Here is a 16,447-nt window from a genome sequence, read left to right as displayed (position 1 = left end):
AAAGTTGTTTGGTAAAATTAACTTAAATTTTATTCTAAATCATTAAATCAAATTTTTTATCCTTGTTAGTTTTAACTATTATTTATATTTTTATTAATTTTAAATAGTAAATTTATTTATTAAACATTCATATTTAAAATGTTGTAGAACCATGAGATAAATATAAAAATATTTATTATAAAAAATTATTTGTAAATGTAGAGTCATAGTTATAAAATATATTTTAATTGGATAAAAATGATAAAGAGTTTTGAAATTAAAAATAGGTTAACTATTTTGACTTAATACTTAAAGTTATTTTTTTACTTTAAGCTGTGGTGTTAAGTTATTTTATCAAACATACTTAATTTACTTAATCATTTAAATTAAGTCATTAAGTTGATTTACCGAATATCTATTTAATGTTGAAGAAATGAGCTTAATTTTTTAAATAATAGAGGATATAACTATTATACTAAAGAAAGAAAAATAAAAGCCTAGTACTCTTTATTATACTCTAACTTGCAACTTTGATCTAAATTATTTAGAACTTTAATTTAAACCTCAAAGAAAGGAGTAGAATTGTGTTCCATGTCTAGTTAATTTTTCCAAGTATTTGAAAACAAACAAGTAGGGTCTTTTCTTTTTTCCTTCGATGAAAACACTACTACAATTATTAGTGGGCAACAAATGTGATGGCGAAATAAAAACTGCAGAAAATGTGAAAGGGATAAAATCCCATAAGCAAAGACAAAATAGAAAGGGTGGGTCCAGATTCCCAAAATTAGATATCCAATGCCGACGGGTGTGAGTGCAAGTGTGCAAGTTTTGGAAGTTGTGGAGTTGGTGCTGTAAGCCTGTAAGCCTGTAAATTAAAAAGCTGAAGACAGAACCCTATACTTCCCTTTCCATAACGCCTGGTCTCCCTTTTTTCTTACATTGTTTATTGCTTCTCTGCTTTACCCTGTCTCTGCCCTCCTTTAGAAAAATTTCCTCCTACTCCTTTCTATTTCCTATTTTGGATACCACCCATCATCTCCCAAGTGAAAATTGATGACAAGTTTTTCAGAATATTTCCTGGAATTGATTCTTCTTCGGAAAATGTCATGTGATTTAATTTCTTGGCCTTCCTTCAAAATCAACACTATATGGTATATTTCATTGAAAGATGTAACTGGAAAAAAAAAAAAAAGGCATTTTAAAATGTGCAGCATTAGTCCATTGAATAAAGGCAGTCATGATGATAAGATCCATTTACTTTCATAACTTTTATCCATGTTTGGTCTTTTAAATTTTTTAATGCAATTGTTTGACTGCCATAAAATCATTGATTTCTCTTTCTTTAATCACTCCCTTATTGTCTTCTCCTTTTAACATGCCAAGTGTTTGTTTTTTTATTGAATAAAAAAATTTAAAATATTTGATTTTTTTTTATTAAGTTAAAAGGAACTTATTAATATAGATCAACATAATTAAAGTGAATTTATTATCAATAGATTTAATATAATTAATAATAGGTTCAATATAGTTATATTGATCGACATCAGTAGTAAGTTATTGTTAATTAAATAGAAAAAACCTAATATTTTCATTTTTTTTATTTAGTTAAAAATCAACACCACAGTTTTTTATTATTCAAAAAAAAAAGGAAAACATATTTTATAAGTAAAAAAACTATTTTTTGTTATCTATAAGTTATTTTGATATAATAACTTTTAGTTATTTTCTATTGTTCCACTTGTTTTCTGACAATTGTTTTTAAAAAATAATTATATAAACGGTTAAAAATAAAATGTTAAGTATAAAAAATATTTTTAAAATATTAAAAATAAGTTTAAAATATTTTAGGTTTTTAAATAGATTTTTGTTCTATAAAATATTATAAATTATTTTTAAAAATTATTTTCAAAAACTAGTTTTTAGAACTATTTTGAAAAACTGGTATAAATAGTTTTCTACATTTGGTTGTAAAAGAATCGGAGAGAAGCTCAAGTGGTTTTTGTTTTTTTGGTTTTTTACCGAAAGCAATTTATTTTAAAAATTTAGGTTGTTTGTTTTTCTACTTTTTCATTATTTATTATAAACTTTTTACTAAATAGAAAAAGTCAAAACATGTAACTTTTTCTAAATAGAAAAAATAATATATTGGATTTTTTTTACTTTTTAATATTTAATAAAAATAAAATATTATAGAAACAAACAATCTAATATTTAACATTATTAAGTAATAGGGTTCTATTTAGAATTAAGTAAAAAAACAAACACCACCTTAAATACGTCATTATCAAATAAATTTGAGAAATTGATTAAAAAAAAATTCTTAATAAATGAATAAAAGTCATGTCTGACTCTTTGTACACACGTGTACTTAAAAATAAAAAATAAAAAGTTGGATATTTAAGTTGCATTTTTTTCTTATTTATTAATTTTAAAAATAGTAAGTGAAATCATACGTGTCAAACGTTGCAGCATTATTTTATTATCCAGTTTAATTAATAAAAAGAAATAGGAAAGAATCGCATATAGTGAAAATGTGAAGTTTCCAACTAAGGTATGATGCATCCTAATCCAACAGCTTTACCAGACTACACTATCATAAAGTAAGATGATGTAATTACAATTATTATTAAATAAACCAATTAAGAAGAATAATAATGGGGAAGGAACAACTTTTAAAAGTTGTCATCAGATTCTTTGAGTTAGCGTTTTTATTAGTGATGAGTCAACTCTGAATCAATTCATCCAGTTGGACACCGCCGAAAATAAATTATTCTAATTTTTAAATATTTTTCTTCCCTATTTTATGCAGAATTATTAGTTTATATATCTTTTAATGAATTTGAATAGGATTAAAGGTGACGAGAGTCAACTGAGAGGTGAGAGTGGGCACAATACAAATACAATATGTGAGGGTTTTGTCATGCATGCATTTGATTATGTTATCTAGAAATAAGAATATTAAAGATAATAAAAAATAAATATAATTATTAAGTCTTGAAACATCATTTCTTTTCTTTCTTTTTTTTTTTTTTAATATTTTCACCTTGAATTAGAGTCATTTTATTTCATTGAGTGTCTTTCATTTTTCATATTAATTTTCACTGATAAATTATAAAGTTTGAATAAATTTTGTTGTGCTTTATTTAGGATACCAGAATTAGCCCCCTATTAAGTGAAGTGGGCAACACCCTCGGAAGAATTTTTTTTATATGATGAATGATGAGTTTGTCGTTATTATATATCATATATTTTTATGTTTTAAGGTTTTGTTTTTAAAGAGTACGACCGTAATTTAAATGCGTTTTTAGAGAGCTTCACTATTGAACCTTGCTTGTTTTTTTTTATTAGTGGATTTTTTAGTGTATTGGTGTAATTCGTGAATGCAAGGATCACATTGATTATTGAACCACGATAAAAATCTTGTCTTCCTTTTTATTTTCTACTCGTGTGTGTATGTTATTTGATTTACATTCCCGAATATATTTCTATCTCAATATTTTTCTCTATCACCTATAACATTCCTAAAAATATTTTATAATATTTATAAAAGTATTTTTAATATATATATTTTTTATTGTATAAAAATCTAAATCCAATAACTTATAAATTGAACAAATATTGTATAACATATATACATGAATCAAAGGACATCATCAATATACATAAATATCAAACTGTGTTCTCGATATATAGGATTGAGGAGTAGCCTAGAGCCTGAAAAATCCTGAACAAAAAGTAAGATTCCATGAGAAACAAATATGAATATGAAGTGAAGTGGAAAGCAGATTTGACGGGGGGGAGAATGGGACGAGGCTAAGAGGTAGACAAGGTCATAGGAAATGAGTGGTGTTGGGTTTGAATGGATAAATAGGGGATTAGGGAGGGAGACAAAGCGCATCCTGATTCCTCAGGTATAGGCGGCCAATTGACACAGCCAAAGGCCCCTGGGGAGAGGAGGGGGGGCAAACCCACTCACTCATTCATTCGTTGATTCATTTATGCGGTGATCATCTACATCATAGGCTTTTTTGGGCATCACTGGGTGGAACCCTGGAGGGCCCCATGTATATATATATATATATATATGCACACGCATTTACCAAAAGAGCATGAAGACATCTTCTAAAGATGTGACGCCTTGAGTTGTTTTAAATATATAAAAATATTTGTTGCTTGGCTATTTGCTATTTACTATTTACTCTTTACTATTTATATTCATTTTTAATCTGCGATGATGCTCCCAACAGCAACAGATGCAGTGAGAGAGTGTGAGACAGTGAGAGAGCACTGAGAGACATAGACCCCGAGAGAGAGAGAGAGAGGGTTTTGTGGCCGCCCAATCTCAAAGTGATTCCTTTGCTTCTTGCTTAAGCCAGTTTCCTCCCATCACTCTCGCTTTCTCCTTTTCCTATTTCCTAATTTCCCCTTTTATTATGCTTTCTCTTTCCTCTCTCTCTCCCTTCATTTTTTTTTTTTTTCCCTTTTTTTATTTTGGGCTTCCACACCCTTCTTCCCCTCGCCCCCTTTTTTAAGATCAATATACTTTTGGTAAACATTTTACTTTTGACTTTTTAAAAAATATTCTAAAAAATTAAAATAAAAAAATTAATGTACACTTTCACAAAGAATAAATTAATAAACTATTTTTTATATTTGGGTTTTTAAATAAAATTTTATTTTTATTCTTTTAAGAACCATTTCAAAGAAGATTCCCAAACAAGCAACTACTATTTCTAAATTCTGTTTTTTAATATTTAAGGCCATCTCATATAAAGTTGTAAAGTTTTAGTATGACCAGCGTCTACGTTCACCTTTTGCTTCTTTATGGCAAGTTGTATCATATGTCATACGTTTAAATGTTTTAATATTTTTATTTTCAAAATAAAAATATTATAGCAAAACTATGGTATCCCACAGACATTACCAAAAATGCAACATAATAAAAAAAAAAGGCTTTATTTTTTAAAATTATTTTAGGAAACACTTTTAACTTAATAAGCGTTTTATTAACTTAGGCATTTGACAAAATTTAAGAAATATTTTTAAAAATTTTAAAAATTGCTCGAAGCATTTCCTAAAAAAATATTTGATAAATGATTCTCTTCAAAATACTTTTTAAGAAAACACTAAAAAACACATTTTGTACTTTCATACTATTTCTTTCTATTTTTGTTATAATCTTATTGATAGTAATTTTTGGAAGGTTTTTTTAATCTAAAAATTATTTTTGAAAAAAAATTCAAGTGTTTCACGAAATTTAGGAAACAGTTTTAAAAATTAGGGAAATTACTTATAATATTAAAAATTTACTTACGGTGTGTTTTTAAAAAAACATTGGATAGATGATTCTTCTAAAAATACTATCAAAGAAAATATTTCCACTAAAAAAATTTCGAGTAAAAACATTATCAAACGTACTCTTAGAGTATGTTTGATAGTGATTTTATGAAGTATTTCTAGACTTTTTAAAACTTGAAAATTTTTATTTTACAAATATTAAAAAAGTTAGAAACATTTCTTAAAACCACTACCAAATACATTCTTAAAAACTGTTTGATAGTGATTTTAAGAAATGTTTCTAACTTTTTTTTAAATACTTGATTTTTTTTTATTATTTAAATGTTAAAAAATGTTAGAAATATTTTTTAAAAATTACTATCAAATACACTATTAATGGTTATGCAAAGTGAGTTTATGCAAACTTGAAATTTCTCTTTACTTTTTTTTTTCTAATTTTTTTTTTGGTTCATAAAATTTAATAGGACAAATCTAAATAAAAAATCAATATACTATCATATTTATTTTATTCTTTAAATCTTGTTCCACCATTATTTAATTGACACTTGGTAAATATTAAGTGTGAAAGAAATTTTTTTTAAAATTATGAAACGGCTTATTGGTTTTAAATCCCACATGTCCATAAATCATATATTAGCTAATAAATAAATAAATTTAAAAGGAGCATTACACATAGGCAATGAGTTAAATTTATTAAAAACAAATTAAGAGAAATTAAAATTCGTCTATTCTGATTTAAGGAGACACTTTTAAAGTGCGTTTAGAAGTTATTCTAGAAAGCGTTTATAACATTTTTAACACTTGAATGATGAAAATTTTTAAGTAATAAAAATATTAAAAACGTTTCGTAAAATCACTATCAAATGGACTCTTAGTTTAAAAATTATTTTATTAAAAAAATTCTAAAATTTTAAAAACACTTTTAAAAATATGAAAATCACTAAAAAAACACTTTTAAAAAAAAAACTCTTAGTAAAAACATTTAGAATAAAAACACTAGAAATTGCACTCTAAATATATTATTAATTAAATCAATCTCTTGCATCAATCTCCTATTCTTATAAGAGATAGGGATAGACATAGCCCAATTTACATCCATTTTCAATCCACTTGAGAATCTAACTGAGTTGATAGGTTTAGTTACATTGTAACCTTGATTAATATCGATTTATTTATTGACCCAAATTAATTTAGGCTTATCATAAACTCACTTTGGTTCTATTTATTTGGGTTGAATCAAAATTCAGTCCATGCATTTTCTAATTTTTATATAAATATAATAGCTCTTATATAAAAAATATACACTTAACTTATATTTTTAAAATTTTAAGATAGAAAAAATATTTTAATATATTAATTTGTTTTAAAAAAAACTTAAAAGTAATTATATTTTTAAGATAAATCTTTAAAAAATTAATATAATTTTTTTTATTTTAAAAAATATAAAATAAGAACTGCATTCAAAAGCCACACCTTAGTGGATATATAGCCCAACCCTAGTACGAATTCCCACCAAACATAAAAGGAATTATTAAAAAAAAAGAAAAAAAAAATGGTAGGGACAAGAGTATACACTTTAAGAATGGGCGAGTAATACCGACACAATAGTAATTATTGTGTGGACTAAGTGGAAAATATTGCTTTCTTGACGGTATTCCCATTATTAAAGTCAAAATCGCTGCCGGACCTTTTTTATTTTATTTTATTTTATTTTTTAATTTTGTAATTCTAGTCTTCTAGAAGAACCCATTGACGTTGTACATTAAAGTTCCCAATTTTGAATGCCAATAATTTGATATTCACACGTGAAATGCATGTAAAATGTATCTAATTATTAAACCAGGCAGGTGCATGTGAGTTAAATTATAAAATGTAAGAAAAAAAAATATAGGAAATGAGTCTCAGTATTATTAAAAATAGTGTAAGGAAAAAAATGTGAAGTTGTGATAATATTTACTTATTTTTTAACGAAGAGAGTGGAGGTGGTGTTTGTTTATTTGTTTTTTTTATTTTGAATAACAAATCCATAAAACTATAAGGAATTTAGGGTCTATTTATATTTTTTTTGTTCTTCACAACACAATATATATAAATAATGCGCTTAATAACCAAAAACCGTTTTTCATTTTCTTTTTTTAAAAAAAAGAAAATAGAGTATTTTCAAAAAAAAAATTTAGGTTTTTTTTTAATTGGTTTTGAGAGCTGTTTTAAAAAATAATTATATAAAGATATAAAATGATTAAAACTAAAATGTTTCATATAAAAATTATTTTTAAAACATATTTAAAAATATTAAAAATAAGTCAAAAATATTTTATATTTTCAAACAAACTTTTATTATAAAAAAATTAGAGAATAGATTTCAAAAAATGTTCTTAAAAACTAATTTTTAGTATTGTTTTTTAAAATAGTTACTAAATAGATCATTAATTTTCTTAAGAATTTGATAATTATGAAGCAAAAATAATATCCTAGATAGTAGAATTTTGGTTTTGGTTTTAAAATTTTGTAGATTCATTTTTAATCAAATTAAGTGTTTTTTATATTATTAGTTTCATTTTTTAGTAATAATTCATGAAAAATCTTTTAGATCTTAATTCTTTTGAAAAAATGATAAAAAAAATCTATTTTTATTCATATTGGGTTTTTTCTTGATGACAATATTAATTTATAGTGCACAAAATTGAAGTAGTTTAATTTATTTTTAAGATAAGAGTTATCCAAATTTTTCAAAAATGAATTTTGCTTTATTTTATGTGAGAAGTTGGATTTCAATATTAACAAAGTTAAAGGTTTAAAAAGAGAAGAAAAAAAAAAAGACTTTTTCATTAAGATAAAAAATATATATTATTTTTCTATTAAAACAAAATTGTCTTATAAAAAAATGATAATTTAAAAAATAAATAACTTTGAAAATGACTTAAGTGTTAAGGAGAAAAAAGAACAAACAAACAACCCCTAACATTAGTAAGGTATTGTAATGTTTGGAAGAAAGAAAATTTAGTACTGCTAAAAGAGACATGACTTTCAAAAACTGTTTAAAAATTGAAATACTAAAAAAAAAAAAAAAAATTATTTCCTTAAATTTTAATTTTTTTTTATGTGATTTGACTTTATACTTCATTTTCAAGACATAATACTTTATTTTCTTAGTAAGTTGTTTTTAAAAATGCTTTTCAAAAAATAAAAAATAAAAAATATTAAAAATAATTCTTTTCCTTTGATCTTGTAAAAACTTGTAACTTCAATTTATATAACATTAATAAATTTAATTCAAGTCTTATTTAAAATAAAAATAATTTATAATTACTAAAATAAATAGTTTTTAAGTATATGAATAGTAATATTTATAATAATAAAATCATAACTTATACTTTTATAAAAATAATATTTTAATATATGTTATAAAAAAATATGGATATTAATAGCTTCATAAAAGAATAATTGATTTTTATTGTTGAAAGTAAATAATAATAATTTCAAAAATTAATCAATAATAATATTTTATTTAAAACTAATTTGAAAACAAATAAAGATTAGCTTTTCTAACATGTAAATCGACCAATTTTATTTATTACATATACAGATTTAGTATTTAATTGTGGATATAATATTCTGAAATACTTTTGATTTAGTTTATAATTAATTGATAAATTTTTTGAATTCTAAGTTATTTTTAAAATTTAGAAGATTTATTAAATAATTTAAATTATTAATTATATGTCACTTAATTGAGAAAATTCAAAAAATATAGTTGCATATGTAAGAGAAATAGTAAAGTCATAACTCATAACAAATCATTTTTGGTCTATTATTTTTTGTAGTGACTAAATCTATTTTTTCAAGTTTCAAATCATTTTCAAAATTACTAGGCCCATTAATAAATCAAATGTATTAAATCTTGTTTGATTTGAACTATATTTGTCTAATAAAAAATAGTAAATATGTATACATATATATATATATATATATATATATATAGAAGAGAAATAGTAGAGAAGATTTTATGACTTTTGTACTAATTAATTTGATTTTTGTATTTCAAATTATTTTTAAAAATTAATAATTTTTATGTATTAACCGGCATTTGATTTATAATTTACTTGTCTAATGAAAAAAATTAGAAAGGATAAAGAAAATTTAGAAAAACATACATAATTCAAAAGAATATTATATTTGAAGATTTTCAATATGTTATTACGTGGTGAAGAGAGAATGGAAGAAAAAAGATACCATGTTCTACTTTATTTGCTTTTTATTTTATTATATTGTTTTTGAAAATTGACAAAAATATTGTGGATATATATATATATATATGTTGTTTTTGAAAATTGATAAAAATAAATTCTATTCGCTCTCTAAAAACTATTCTCTATTTTACCATATTTTTAAGAACTATTTTTAGAGAATAACAACCAAACAATGTTATATGATCCGTTTGGTCATGTTTTCTAATACTTATTTTTAAAAATTATTTTTAAGTTAAAAGGGTTAAAAACACTTTTCCAACAATAAAAATAAAAACATTGATTGGATAAAATGTTATAAATTCAATTTATATAATATTATTAAATTTAATTCAAATCTTATTAAAAATAAAAATAATTTTGTAATTACAAGTAAATTAAAAACTAAATATATTTTAGTAAAATATGAATAATAATTTTATAATAAAGTTATAAATTATGTTTTTTTATAAATAATAATTATTTTAATCACTGTCATCAAAATATGGATATTAACATGTTCGTGAAAAAACTTAATTGACTTTTTGTTAAAAATAAATAATAATAATAATTCAAAAATAATAATTGTTAACAATGTTTTATCCAAAGGTGAATTTAAAAAGAAATAAAAATTAACTTTTTTTAATATGTGAATGAGCCAAATTTTTCATTGCATACAAACATTTAATATTCAATTACAAATAATGTATTCTAGAACACTTTTGATTTAGTACACAATCAATTGGATTAATTTTTTTAATTCCAAATTATTCTTAAAAATTAAAAGATGCATTAAATAATTTAAAGTATTCATTATGTCTCACTTAATTTAGAACTATTTACTTAATGAGAAAATTCATAATAATATAGTTATATATATATAAGATAAACAATAAAATTATGACCTACAACGTATCAATCTTGGTCTATTATTTTTTTTTTATAGCATTTAAATATATTTTTTGAGTTCCAAATTATTTCTAAAACAATAAAATTATGACTTATAACATATCAATCTTGGTCTATTATTTTTTGAGTTCCAAATTATTTCTAAAAATTATTAAATTCATTAATAAATTCAATACAAAGTCTTTATTTAAAGTTCGTTTTTCTAGTGAAAATTTTTATAAAAATAGAGTTATGTGTTGAAGATAGACAATAAAGTCCATCTAAACCAAATTTTATCCAAAATTTTTTGGTATTAATTGAGTTATTATTTAAGATATGAATTATTTTATAAACTACTAAACTAATTAATAAATACTACATATTAAGTTTTGCTTGATTTGGAATTTATTTTCCAATGAAAAAAATTTAGAAAATATATGGTTATGTGTGAAATAAAAATAACAAAATCATTTTGGGCCAATTTTTGTCCACAAATTTCTTGTATCAATTGATTCACTATTTGAATTTATTGTTATTTTTAAATATTACTCGTTAATGAATCCAATATATTAAATCTTACTTGATATAGAGGTTGTTTGCAAAGTAAAAAAATAATAATAATAATTGTAAAAATATGATTATATCAAAAGAAGAAACTAACAAAATGATTTAAAATAAATTTTGGTTTGTAACTTTCAAATATTAATTGGATTGGTTTTGAGTTTCATGACTTTCTAGTACTAATTGAAAATGTTTCTAAGTTTCAAATTATTTTGAAAAATAAATTACCTTTATGTATCAAGTATCACTTAATTTGGAATCTTATTTATCTAACAAAAAATTTAGAGAAGTTAAAATGAAATTGAAAAAACACATGTAATTCAAATGAAGATTTTATATGAAGACTTTTGATATTGGTATTAGGTGATGGAGAGAGAATGGAAGAAGAAAAATTTTGTGTTCTATTTTATCTTCTTTTTTCTTTTTATGGTTTTTATTTTATTTTTATATCTCTATGTCTTCCTTTTATTTCTAAAGTTGATGTAAATAACTTTTACTTATTCTCTAAAAGTTGTTCTTTATGTTACTCTTTTTTCCTTTCCTTTTTTCTTTTTTTTTTTTTTAAAAAAAAACTTTTTCAATGAACAATGGTTGAACAATGCTATATATTTTTAAAATGAGTTTTGTTTGTTTGTTTTTTTATATAAATGTAAAATTGTTTCTAAATTACACAGCCAAACAATCTCAAAAAGTGTATCCAAATGTACACCAAGGCCGGTATGGCCCTTCCCCCCACCCCCCACCCCCCACCCCCCACTTTTTTTTTTTTTTTTTTTAACTTAAAGAATCAAAAATAGTTTTTTTAGTATTTTATAAAAATAAGGGTATTTGGTAAGTTATTTTTAAAAATAATTTTTATGTTTTGATTTTTTAGAAATATAGTAAATTCAATATTAATTAAAGGGAAAAGTGATATTTGATTCACTAATATGAAAATATCTAGAAAAAAGAACCTCAAATATTTTAAATTAATATTATATTCATTTATTTAAAAATAATTTAAAATATATGTATTTTTTAATGAATCATCCAATTGTTCCCAAAAATGTTTCTTTATTTGTCATGTCATCCAAATCAATTTACAATTAAACTCCTCCATGTAGATGTTTTATTTCTTTTAGATATTATTATTATTTTAATGTTTTATTTAGGAATTTTTTTCTCTAGAAACATTATAAAGTAAGAATTTGAAAAAAAAAAAAAAGAGAGTTTATTCTAGTAGTAATAAGTTAAAAAATAAATTCATATTCTTGATAATAAATAAACCAATAATAAATTTGTATTTATTATATAATATTAATAATTGTTTAATATAATAGCGAATAAAATTTATTGTAAGAGTTTTTCATATATAAAATGTTTTACAATACGGTTGTACTTTGATATATAGTATAAAAATAAATAAATAAATAATTATTTTATATTAAATAAATTAATCATAATTAAAATAATTAAATATTACTAAATTTATTATTTAATAAACAACCTTATTACTTTTTGAATTGGTAATCATGATTAAATATGATTTGTTTGACAATATTTCCCCTTAAAATTTTAGGAAATAAAAAAAAATATATTAATCCTATTTAAATAGGATTTTTTTTGTATAATATTTCTTAAACTTTTAAGAAACTAAAATAAGAATCCTACAATATGTTTGTTTCTAGAGAGAAGAAAAATCCCAAAAAATAAAATAATGATAATAATAATAATAATAATATATCTAAAAGGAAGGGAAACATACCAAAGAGTCTAATTGTCAATTAATTTGAATGACATGATAAGTAAAATGACATTTTTGGGAATAACTGAATTATTATTAAAAAGTGCATGTATTTCAAATTATTTTTAAATAGATGAATATAATACTACTTAAAAAAATTTTGGGTTCTTTTTCCATATATTTTCATATTAGTGATCAAACCTCACTTTTCCCTTAATTAAATTAAATTCAAGTCTTATTAAAAATAAAAATAGTTTTGTTATTACAAATAAATTTAAAAATAAATAATTTTTTTATTATATTTCTTTTATAAAAAATATACTATTTATCTTCATAAAAGCATAATTGATTTATTTTTTAAAAATTAATAATATTAATTTAAAAATAATAATTGCTAATAATATTTTATTTAAAAAAATAAAGTTTAACTTTTTAGATATGTAAATGAATCAAGTTTTTCATTACATGCACACATTTATTACTTAATTATAGATAAAATATTCTAAAATGTTTTAATTTAATCGTGCAATTACATGGATTAGTTTTTTTTTTTTATTCCAAATAATTTTTAAAATTTATTAAACCCATTAATAAATTTAATACAAAGTGTGACATGATTTGAAGTCCATTTCTTTAGTGAAGAAATTTATAAAAATATAATTATGTGCAGAAAAAAATAATAAAGTCATTGTAGTCTATTTTTATCTATAAATTTATGGTATTAATTAGTTTACTATTTAAGTTTCAAATTATTTTTAAAAATGACTAGACTTGTTAATGAATCCAAAGAATTAAGTTTTGATTGATTTGAAATTTATTTGTCTAGTAATTGGAAAAATATGGTTTTATGTAAAAGAGAAATAATAAAGTCATTCTAAATCAATTTTTATTCATAAAATTTTAGCATTAACTAGATTATTAGTTGAGTTTCAAGTTATTTTTAAAAATTATTACACACATTAATAAATCCAACGTATCAACTCTAATAATTTTTAAAAATATGAAAACAATTTTTACTTGTTGTTTCACTTTATTTTTGAAAATTAAAATAAAGAATAATAATGAAAGGGTGCTTATGAATTTTTAAATCACACCTTTCGACTAGGTCTAAGTTTTGTATTAATGTAATAAGAGAGAAATAGATTGGAATTATGGGAATGGGCCAAGCCCAAAATAAAGACCTGTATTATTGTAGCTTTAAAGTTTCAGAGGAGAGAATCAGGGAGGAGGGAATTGAGGGAGTGGGAAGCCTCTCCCACCCCACTTTCCTCTCATTCCCCCATCACATTCTATTAGGAGAAAACTGGAAACCAATGAAATGGTCTTTTCATGGTGGCGTATGCGGGTCCCATTGGACACGGTTCCTAAAGGCTTTTTGGACCCTACATATACCCTTCTCCCCCACCTTGTTTTCCCATCTCACCCACACACAACTTCCCTCTCCATCATCTGCTCCCACCTTCCTCCCTCTCTTCCGCTCCATCTCTCTCTGCAGCTAGCTCCCAGTGGTCTCTCTGCAGACCTCTGTTGGATGCTATCTTTTGCTTCAGGTACCATTCTCTCACTTCTTCTCTTCTCTTTATTCAACCTCAAGCAACACACATTTATTATATTCATATTATTTTCCTAATTTAACTGTGCTGGGTCTTGCCTTTTCGTGTTTCTCAGAGTGTTGAGCCAAACTTCTCCCAGGACTTCCTCCTTGGTGTTCGGAGATGTCAGCTTCCCTAAGCAACACCCTTCGCCTGTCTTCTTCTTTGAAGATGGACGAAGAGGCCAAGCTCATTGAGAAGCAGGGCATAGTCTCCATTCTTGGCTCCGACTGCGAGAGGACCAAGGCTGCTTCTCTCCGCAGGACTCTGTCCTGGGACATGTCTTCCAGGAAGTGGTTAGCACAGCACGGCTTCTCCCATATGAGGAAGATTGCGTCATCCCAACAGTTTATTGTGTCGGCTGCAGATTCCTCGTCTTCGTCTGAAGGTGAAGATGAGTACGAAGAGGGGAAGGAGGTGGAGAGGCCTGGGGGGTTCCAGACATGGAGCTCAATTCTAACTCAAAAGGGCGGTGAGGAGTCAGGGAAATCGGGGACACTCCCACTTCCCTACGTGCATCCTCTTGTGAAGAGGTCGTCCAGCTCTCTGAGCGAAAAGAGCCTCCAGGTATGCACTGAGAGCCTGGGTTCAGAAACGGGCTCTGAGGGCTTTTCCTCCTCTGCCAACACACAAGAGGACAAACAAGATCAACAGCAACAGAACCAGCACCAGCAAAAGCAACAGCAGCAGCAATATGAAAAAGAGTCCAGCTCCTTGGGTAAGCAAGAATTGACGGTAGTGGAGAGGCCTGACAATTACTATTCTGTCCGCAAGAGATTGCAGCCTCCATCATCCTTCCCTCCCCCACTTCCTTCACTCTCTCCCACCCAAGGCCCTAATGTTCGCTTCCACACTCACCGCCAAAATGGGCGGCTGGTTCTTGAAGCGGTGTCGGTTCCTACTCAAAACTGCTTCCAGGCTCAACGCCATGGGGGTCGCCTTGTCCTCACTTTTGCAAATATTCCCTTCAATCACGAAGACACGAGCGAAAAAGAACAAGATGAAGAAGAGGAAGAAGAAGCAGCAGAGGAATTGGGACAAGAATTTGAGAATTTTGAAGAAGAAAATGAAATCCAAATGAATGAAGATGAAAATGGAGAAGCAGCATCGGAGGAAGGAGAGGTGGTCAAAGTTGGGAAAGCAAATGAATTCAACCAGGAGATGGAGGCTGCGCCAAAGTTGCCAAGTGGGATGATCAATGTGCACAGATCAGCACTGATGATGAAGAAGCTGATGGGGTTGGTTAATAGGAATCCCACATGGCCTCCAAAGCTTAACAAAGCAGCCAATTTGGAGGAGGCAACGCCACTTCCACCACCTCCTCGGGTGGCTCGAATCATAACCACGCCCCCGGCCGCCACTGCGGCATCATCGTTCAACGCCTACGACTACTGCTGGCGGAGCAAGCCCCCCACCGGCACCGCAATCCTCAACCCACCATCCATACCCCTCAAAAACAACAGTGACAAGTTCTTTCTGTCCAAGAGCTCAAAGGCACAAGAGCAGCAACAATTGATCCTGCTAAGGGGGAACAAGGCAGAGTATTCGGTTCCATTGTTAAGGGGCTGCAAAGAACCTAGGAGGTCTCTTGTGATTTGGGAGCCCTATTGCATTGCCACATCCTGATCCACCCTCACTCCTCTGTTCATCCAATCCACTTATTATTATTATTATTATTATTATTTTTCTTCTTATTTTCCATGTTGCCCTGTTGGCCTATTGCCCTATCTCTTTTTCATCTCTAGCTCCCCACTCTTAGGAGTTTGTGTAATTCAATAAAGGAAACAGAAACTAAGGGGGACGACACTTTGATTTAGCAGATCAAAGGAAGATAGAGGAGAGAGAGAGAGAGAGAGAGAGAGAGAGAGAGAGAGATGATTTTAACAGTGTTATATAAAATTTTATCAGCATTTGCTGTTAGGGCGCTGCTGCTTAACAAAATCTTAGCATCATCTTTGACTTGGTGGACTGTCTTGTCTGTCCCTCTGCACTATATAATGGGGGGTTGTTGCCTTTTTCTTTTCTTTTGCCTTTGGTAATTCATATCCAATTGGGTTTTCACATAAGGTCGTGTCTGGCCTTATTGCTATGAGTTCTGGGAACATGATGCTCAGTGCTACTTGGTATGTGCCTCTGTGCCTCTGGGTGGGGGTTGAGTGCTTGATGGATATCTGTGATTC

The 16,447-nt window shown here is 26.0% G+C and overlaps 1 protein-coding gene across 1 annotated transcript; it reads left to right on the top strand.

The window, feature by feature from the left end:
- Nucleotides 1-14,077: 14,077 nt before the first annotated feature.
- On the top strand, nucleotides 14,078-16,208 carry LOC100249672 (protein FAF-like, chloroplastic). Its single transcript, XM_010653356.3, has 2 exons — nucleotides 14,078-14,225; nucleotides 14,344-16,208. The coding sequence occupies exon 2, from the start codon at nucleotides 14,391-14,393 to the stop codon at nucleotides 15,891-15,893; it is 1,503 nt and encodes a 500-aa protein (XP_010651658.1). The 5' UTR covers nucleotides 14,078-14,225; nucleotides 14,344-14,390; the 3' UTR covers nucleotides 15,894-16,208.
- The last annotated feature ends 239 nt before the right edge of the window (nucleotides 16,209-16,447 follow it).

Source organism: Vitis vinifera, chromosome 6, assembly GCF_030704535.1.
Source record: "Vitis vinifera cultivar Pinot Noir 40024 chromosome 6, ASM3070453v1".
Classification (NCBI taxonomy): domain Eukaryota; kingdom Viridiplantae; phylum Streptophyta; class Magnoliopsida; order Vitales; family Vitaceae; genus Vitis; species Vitis vinifera.
This window is presented reverse-complemented; position numbering and strand designations above follow the sequence as displayed.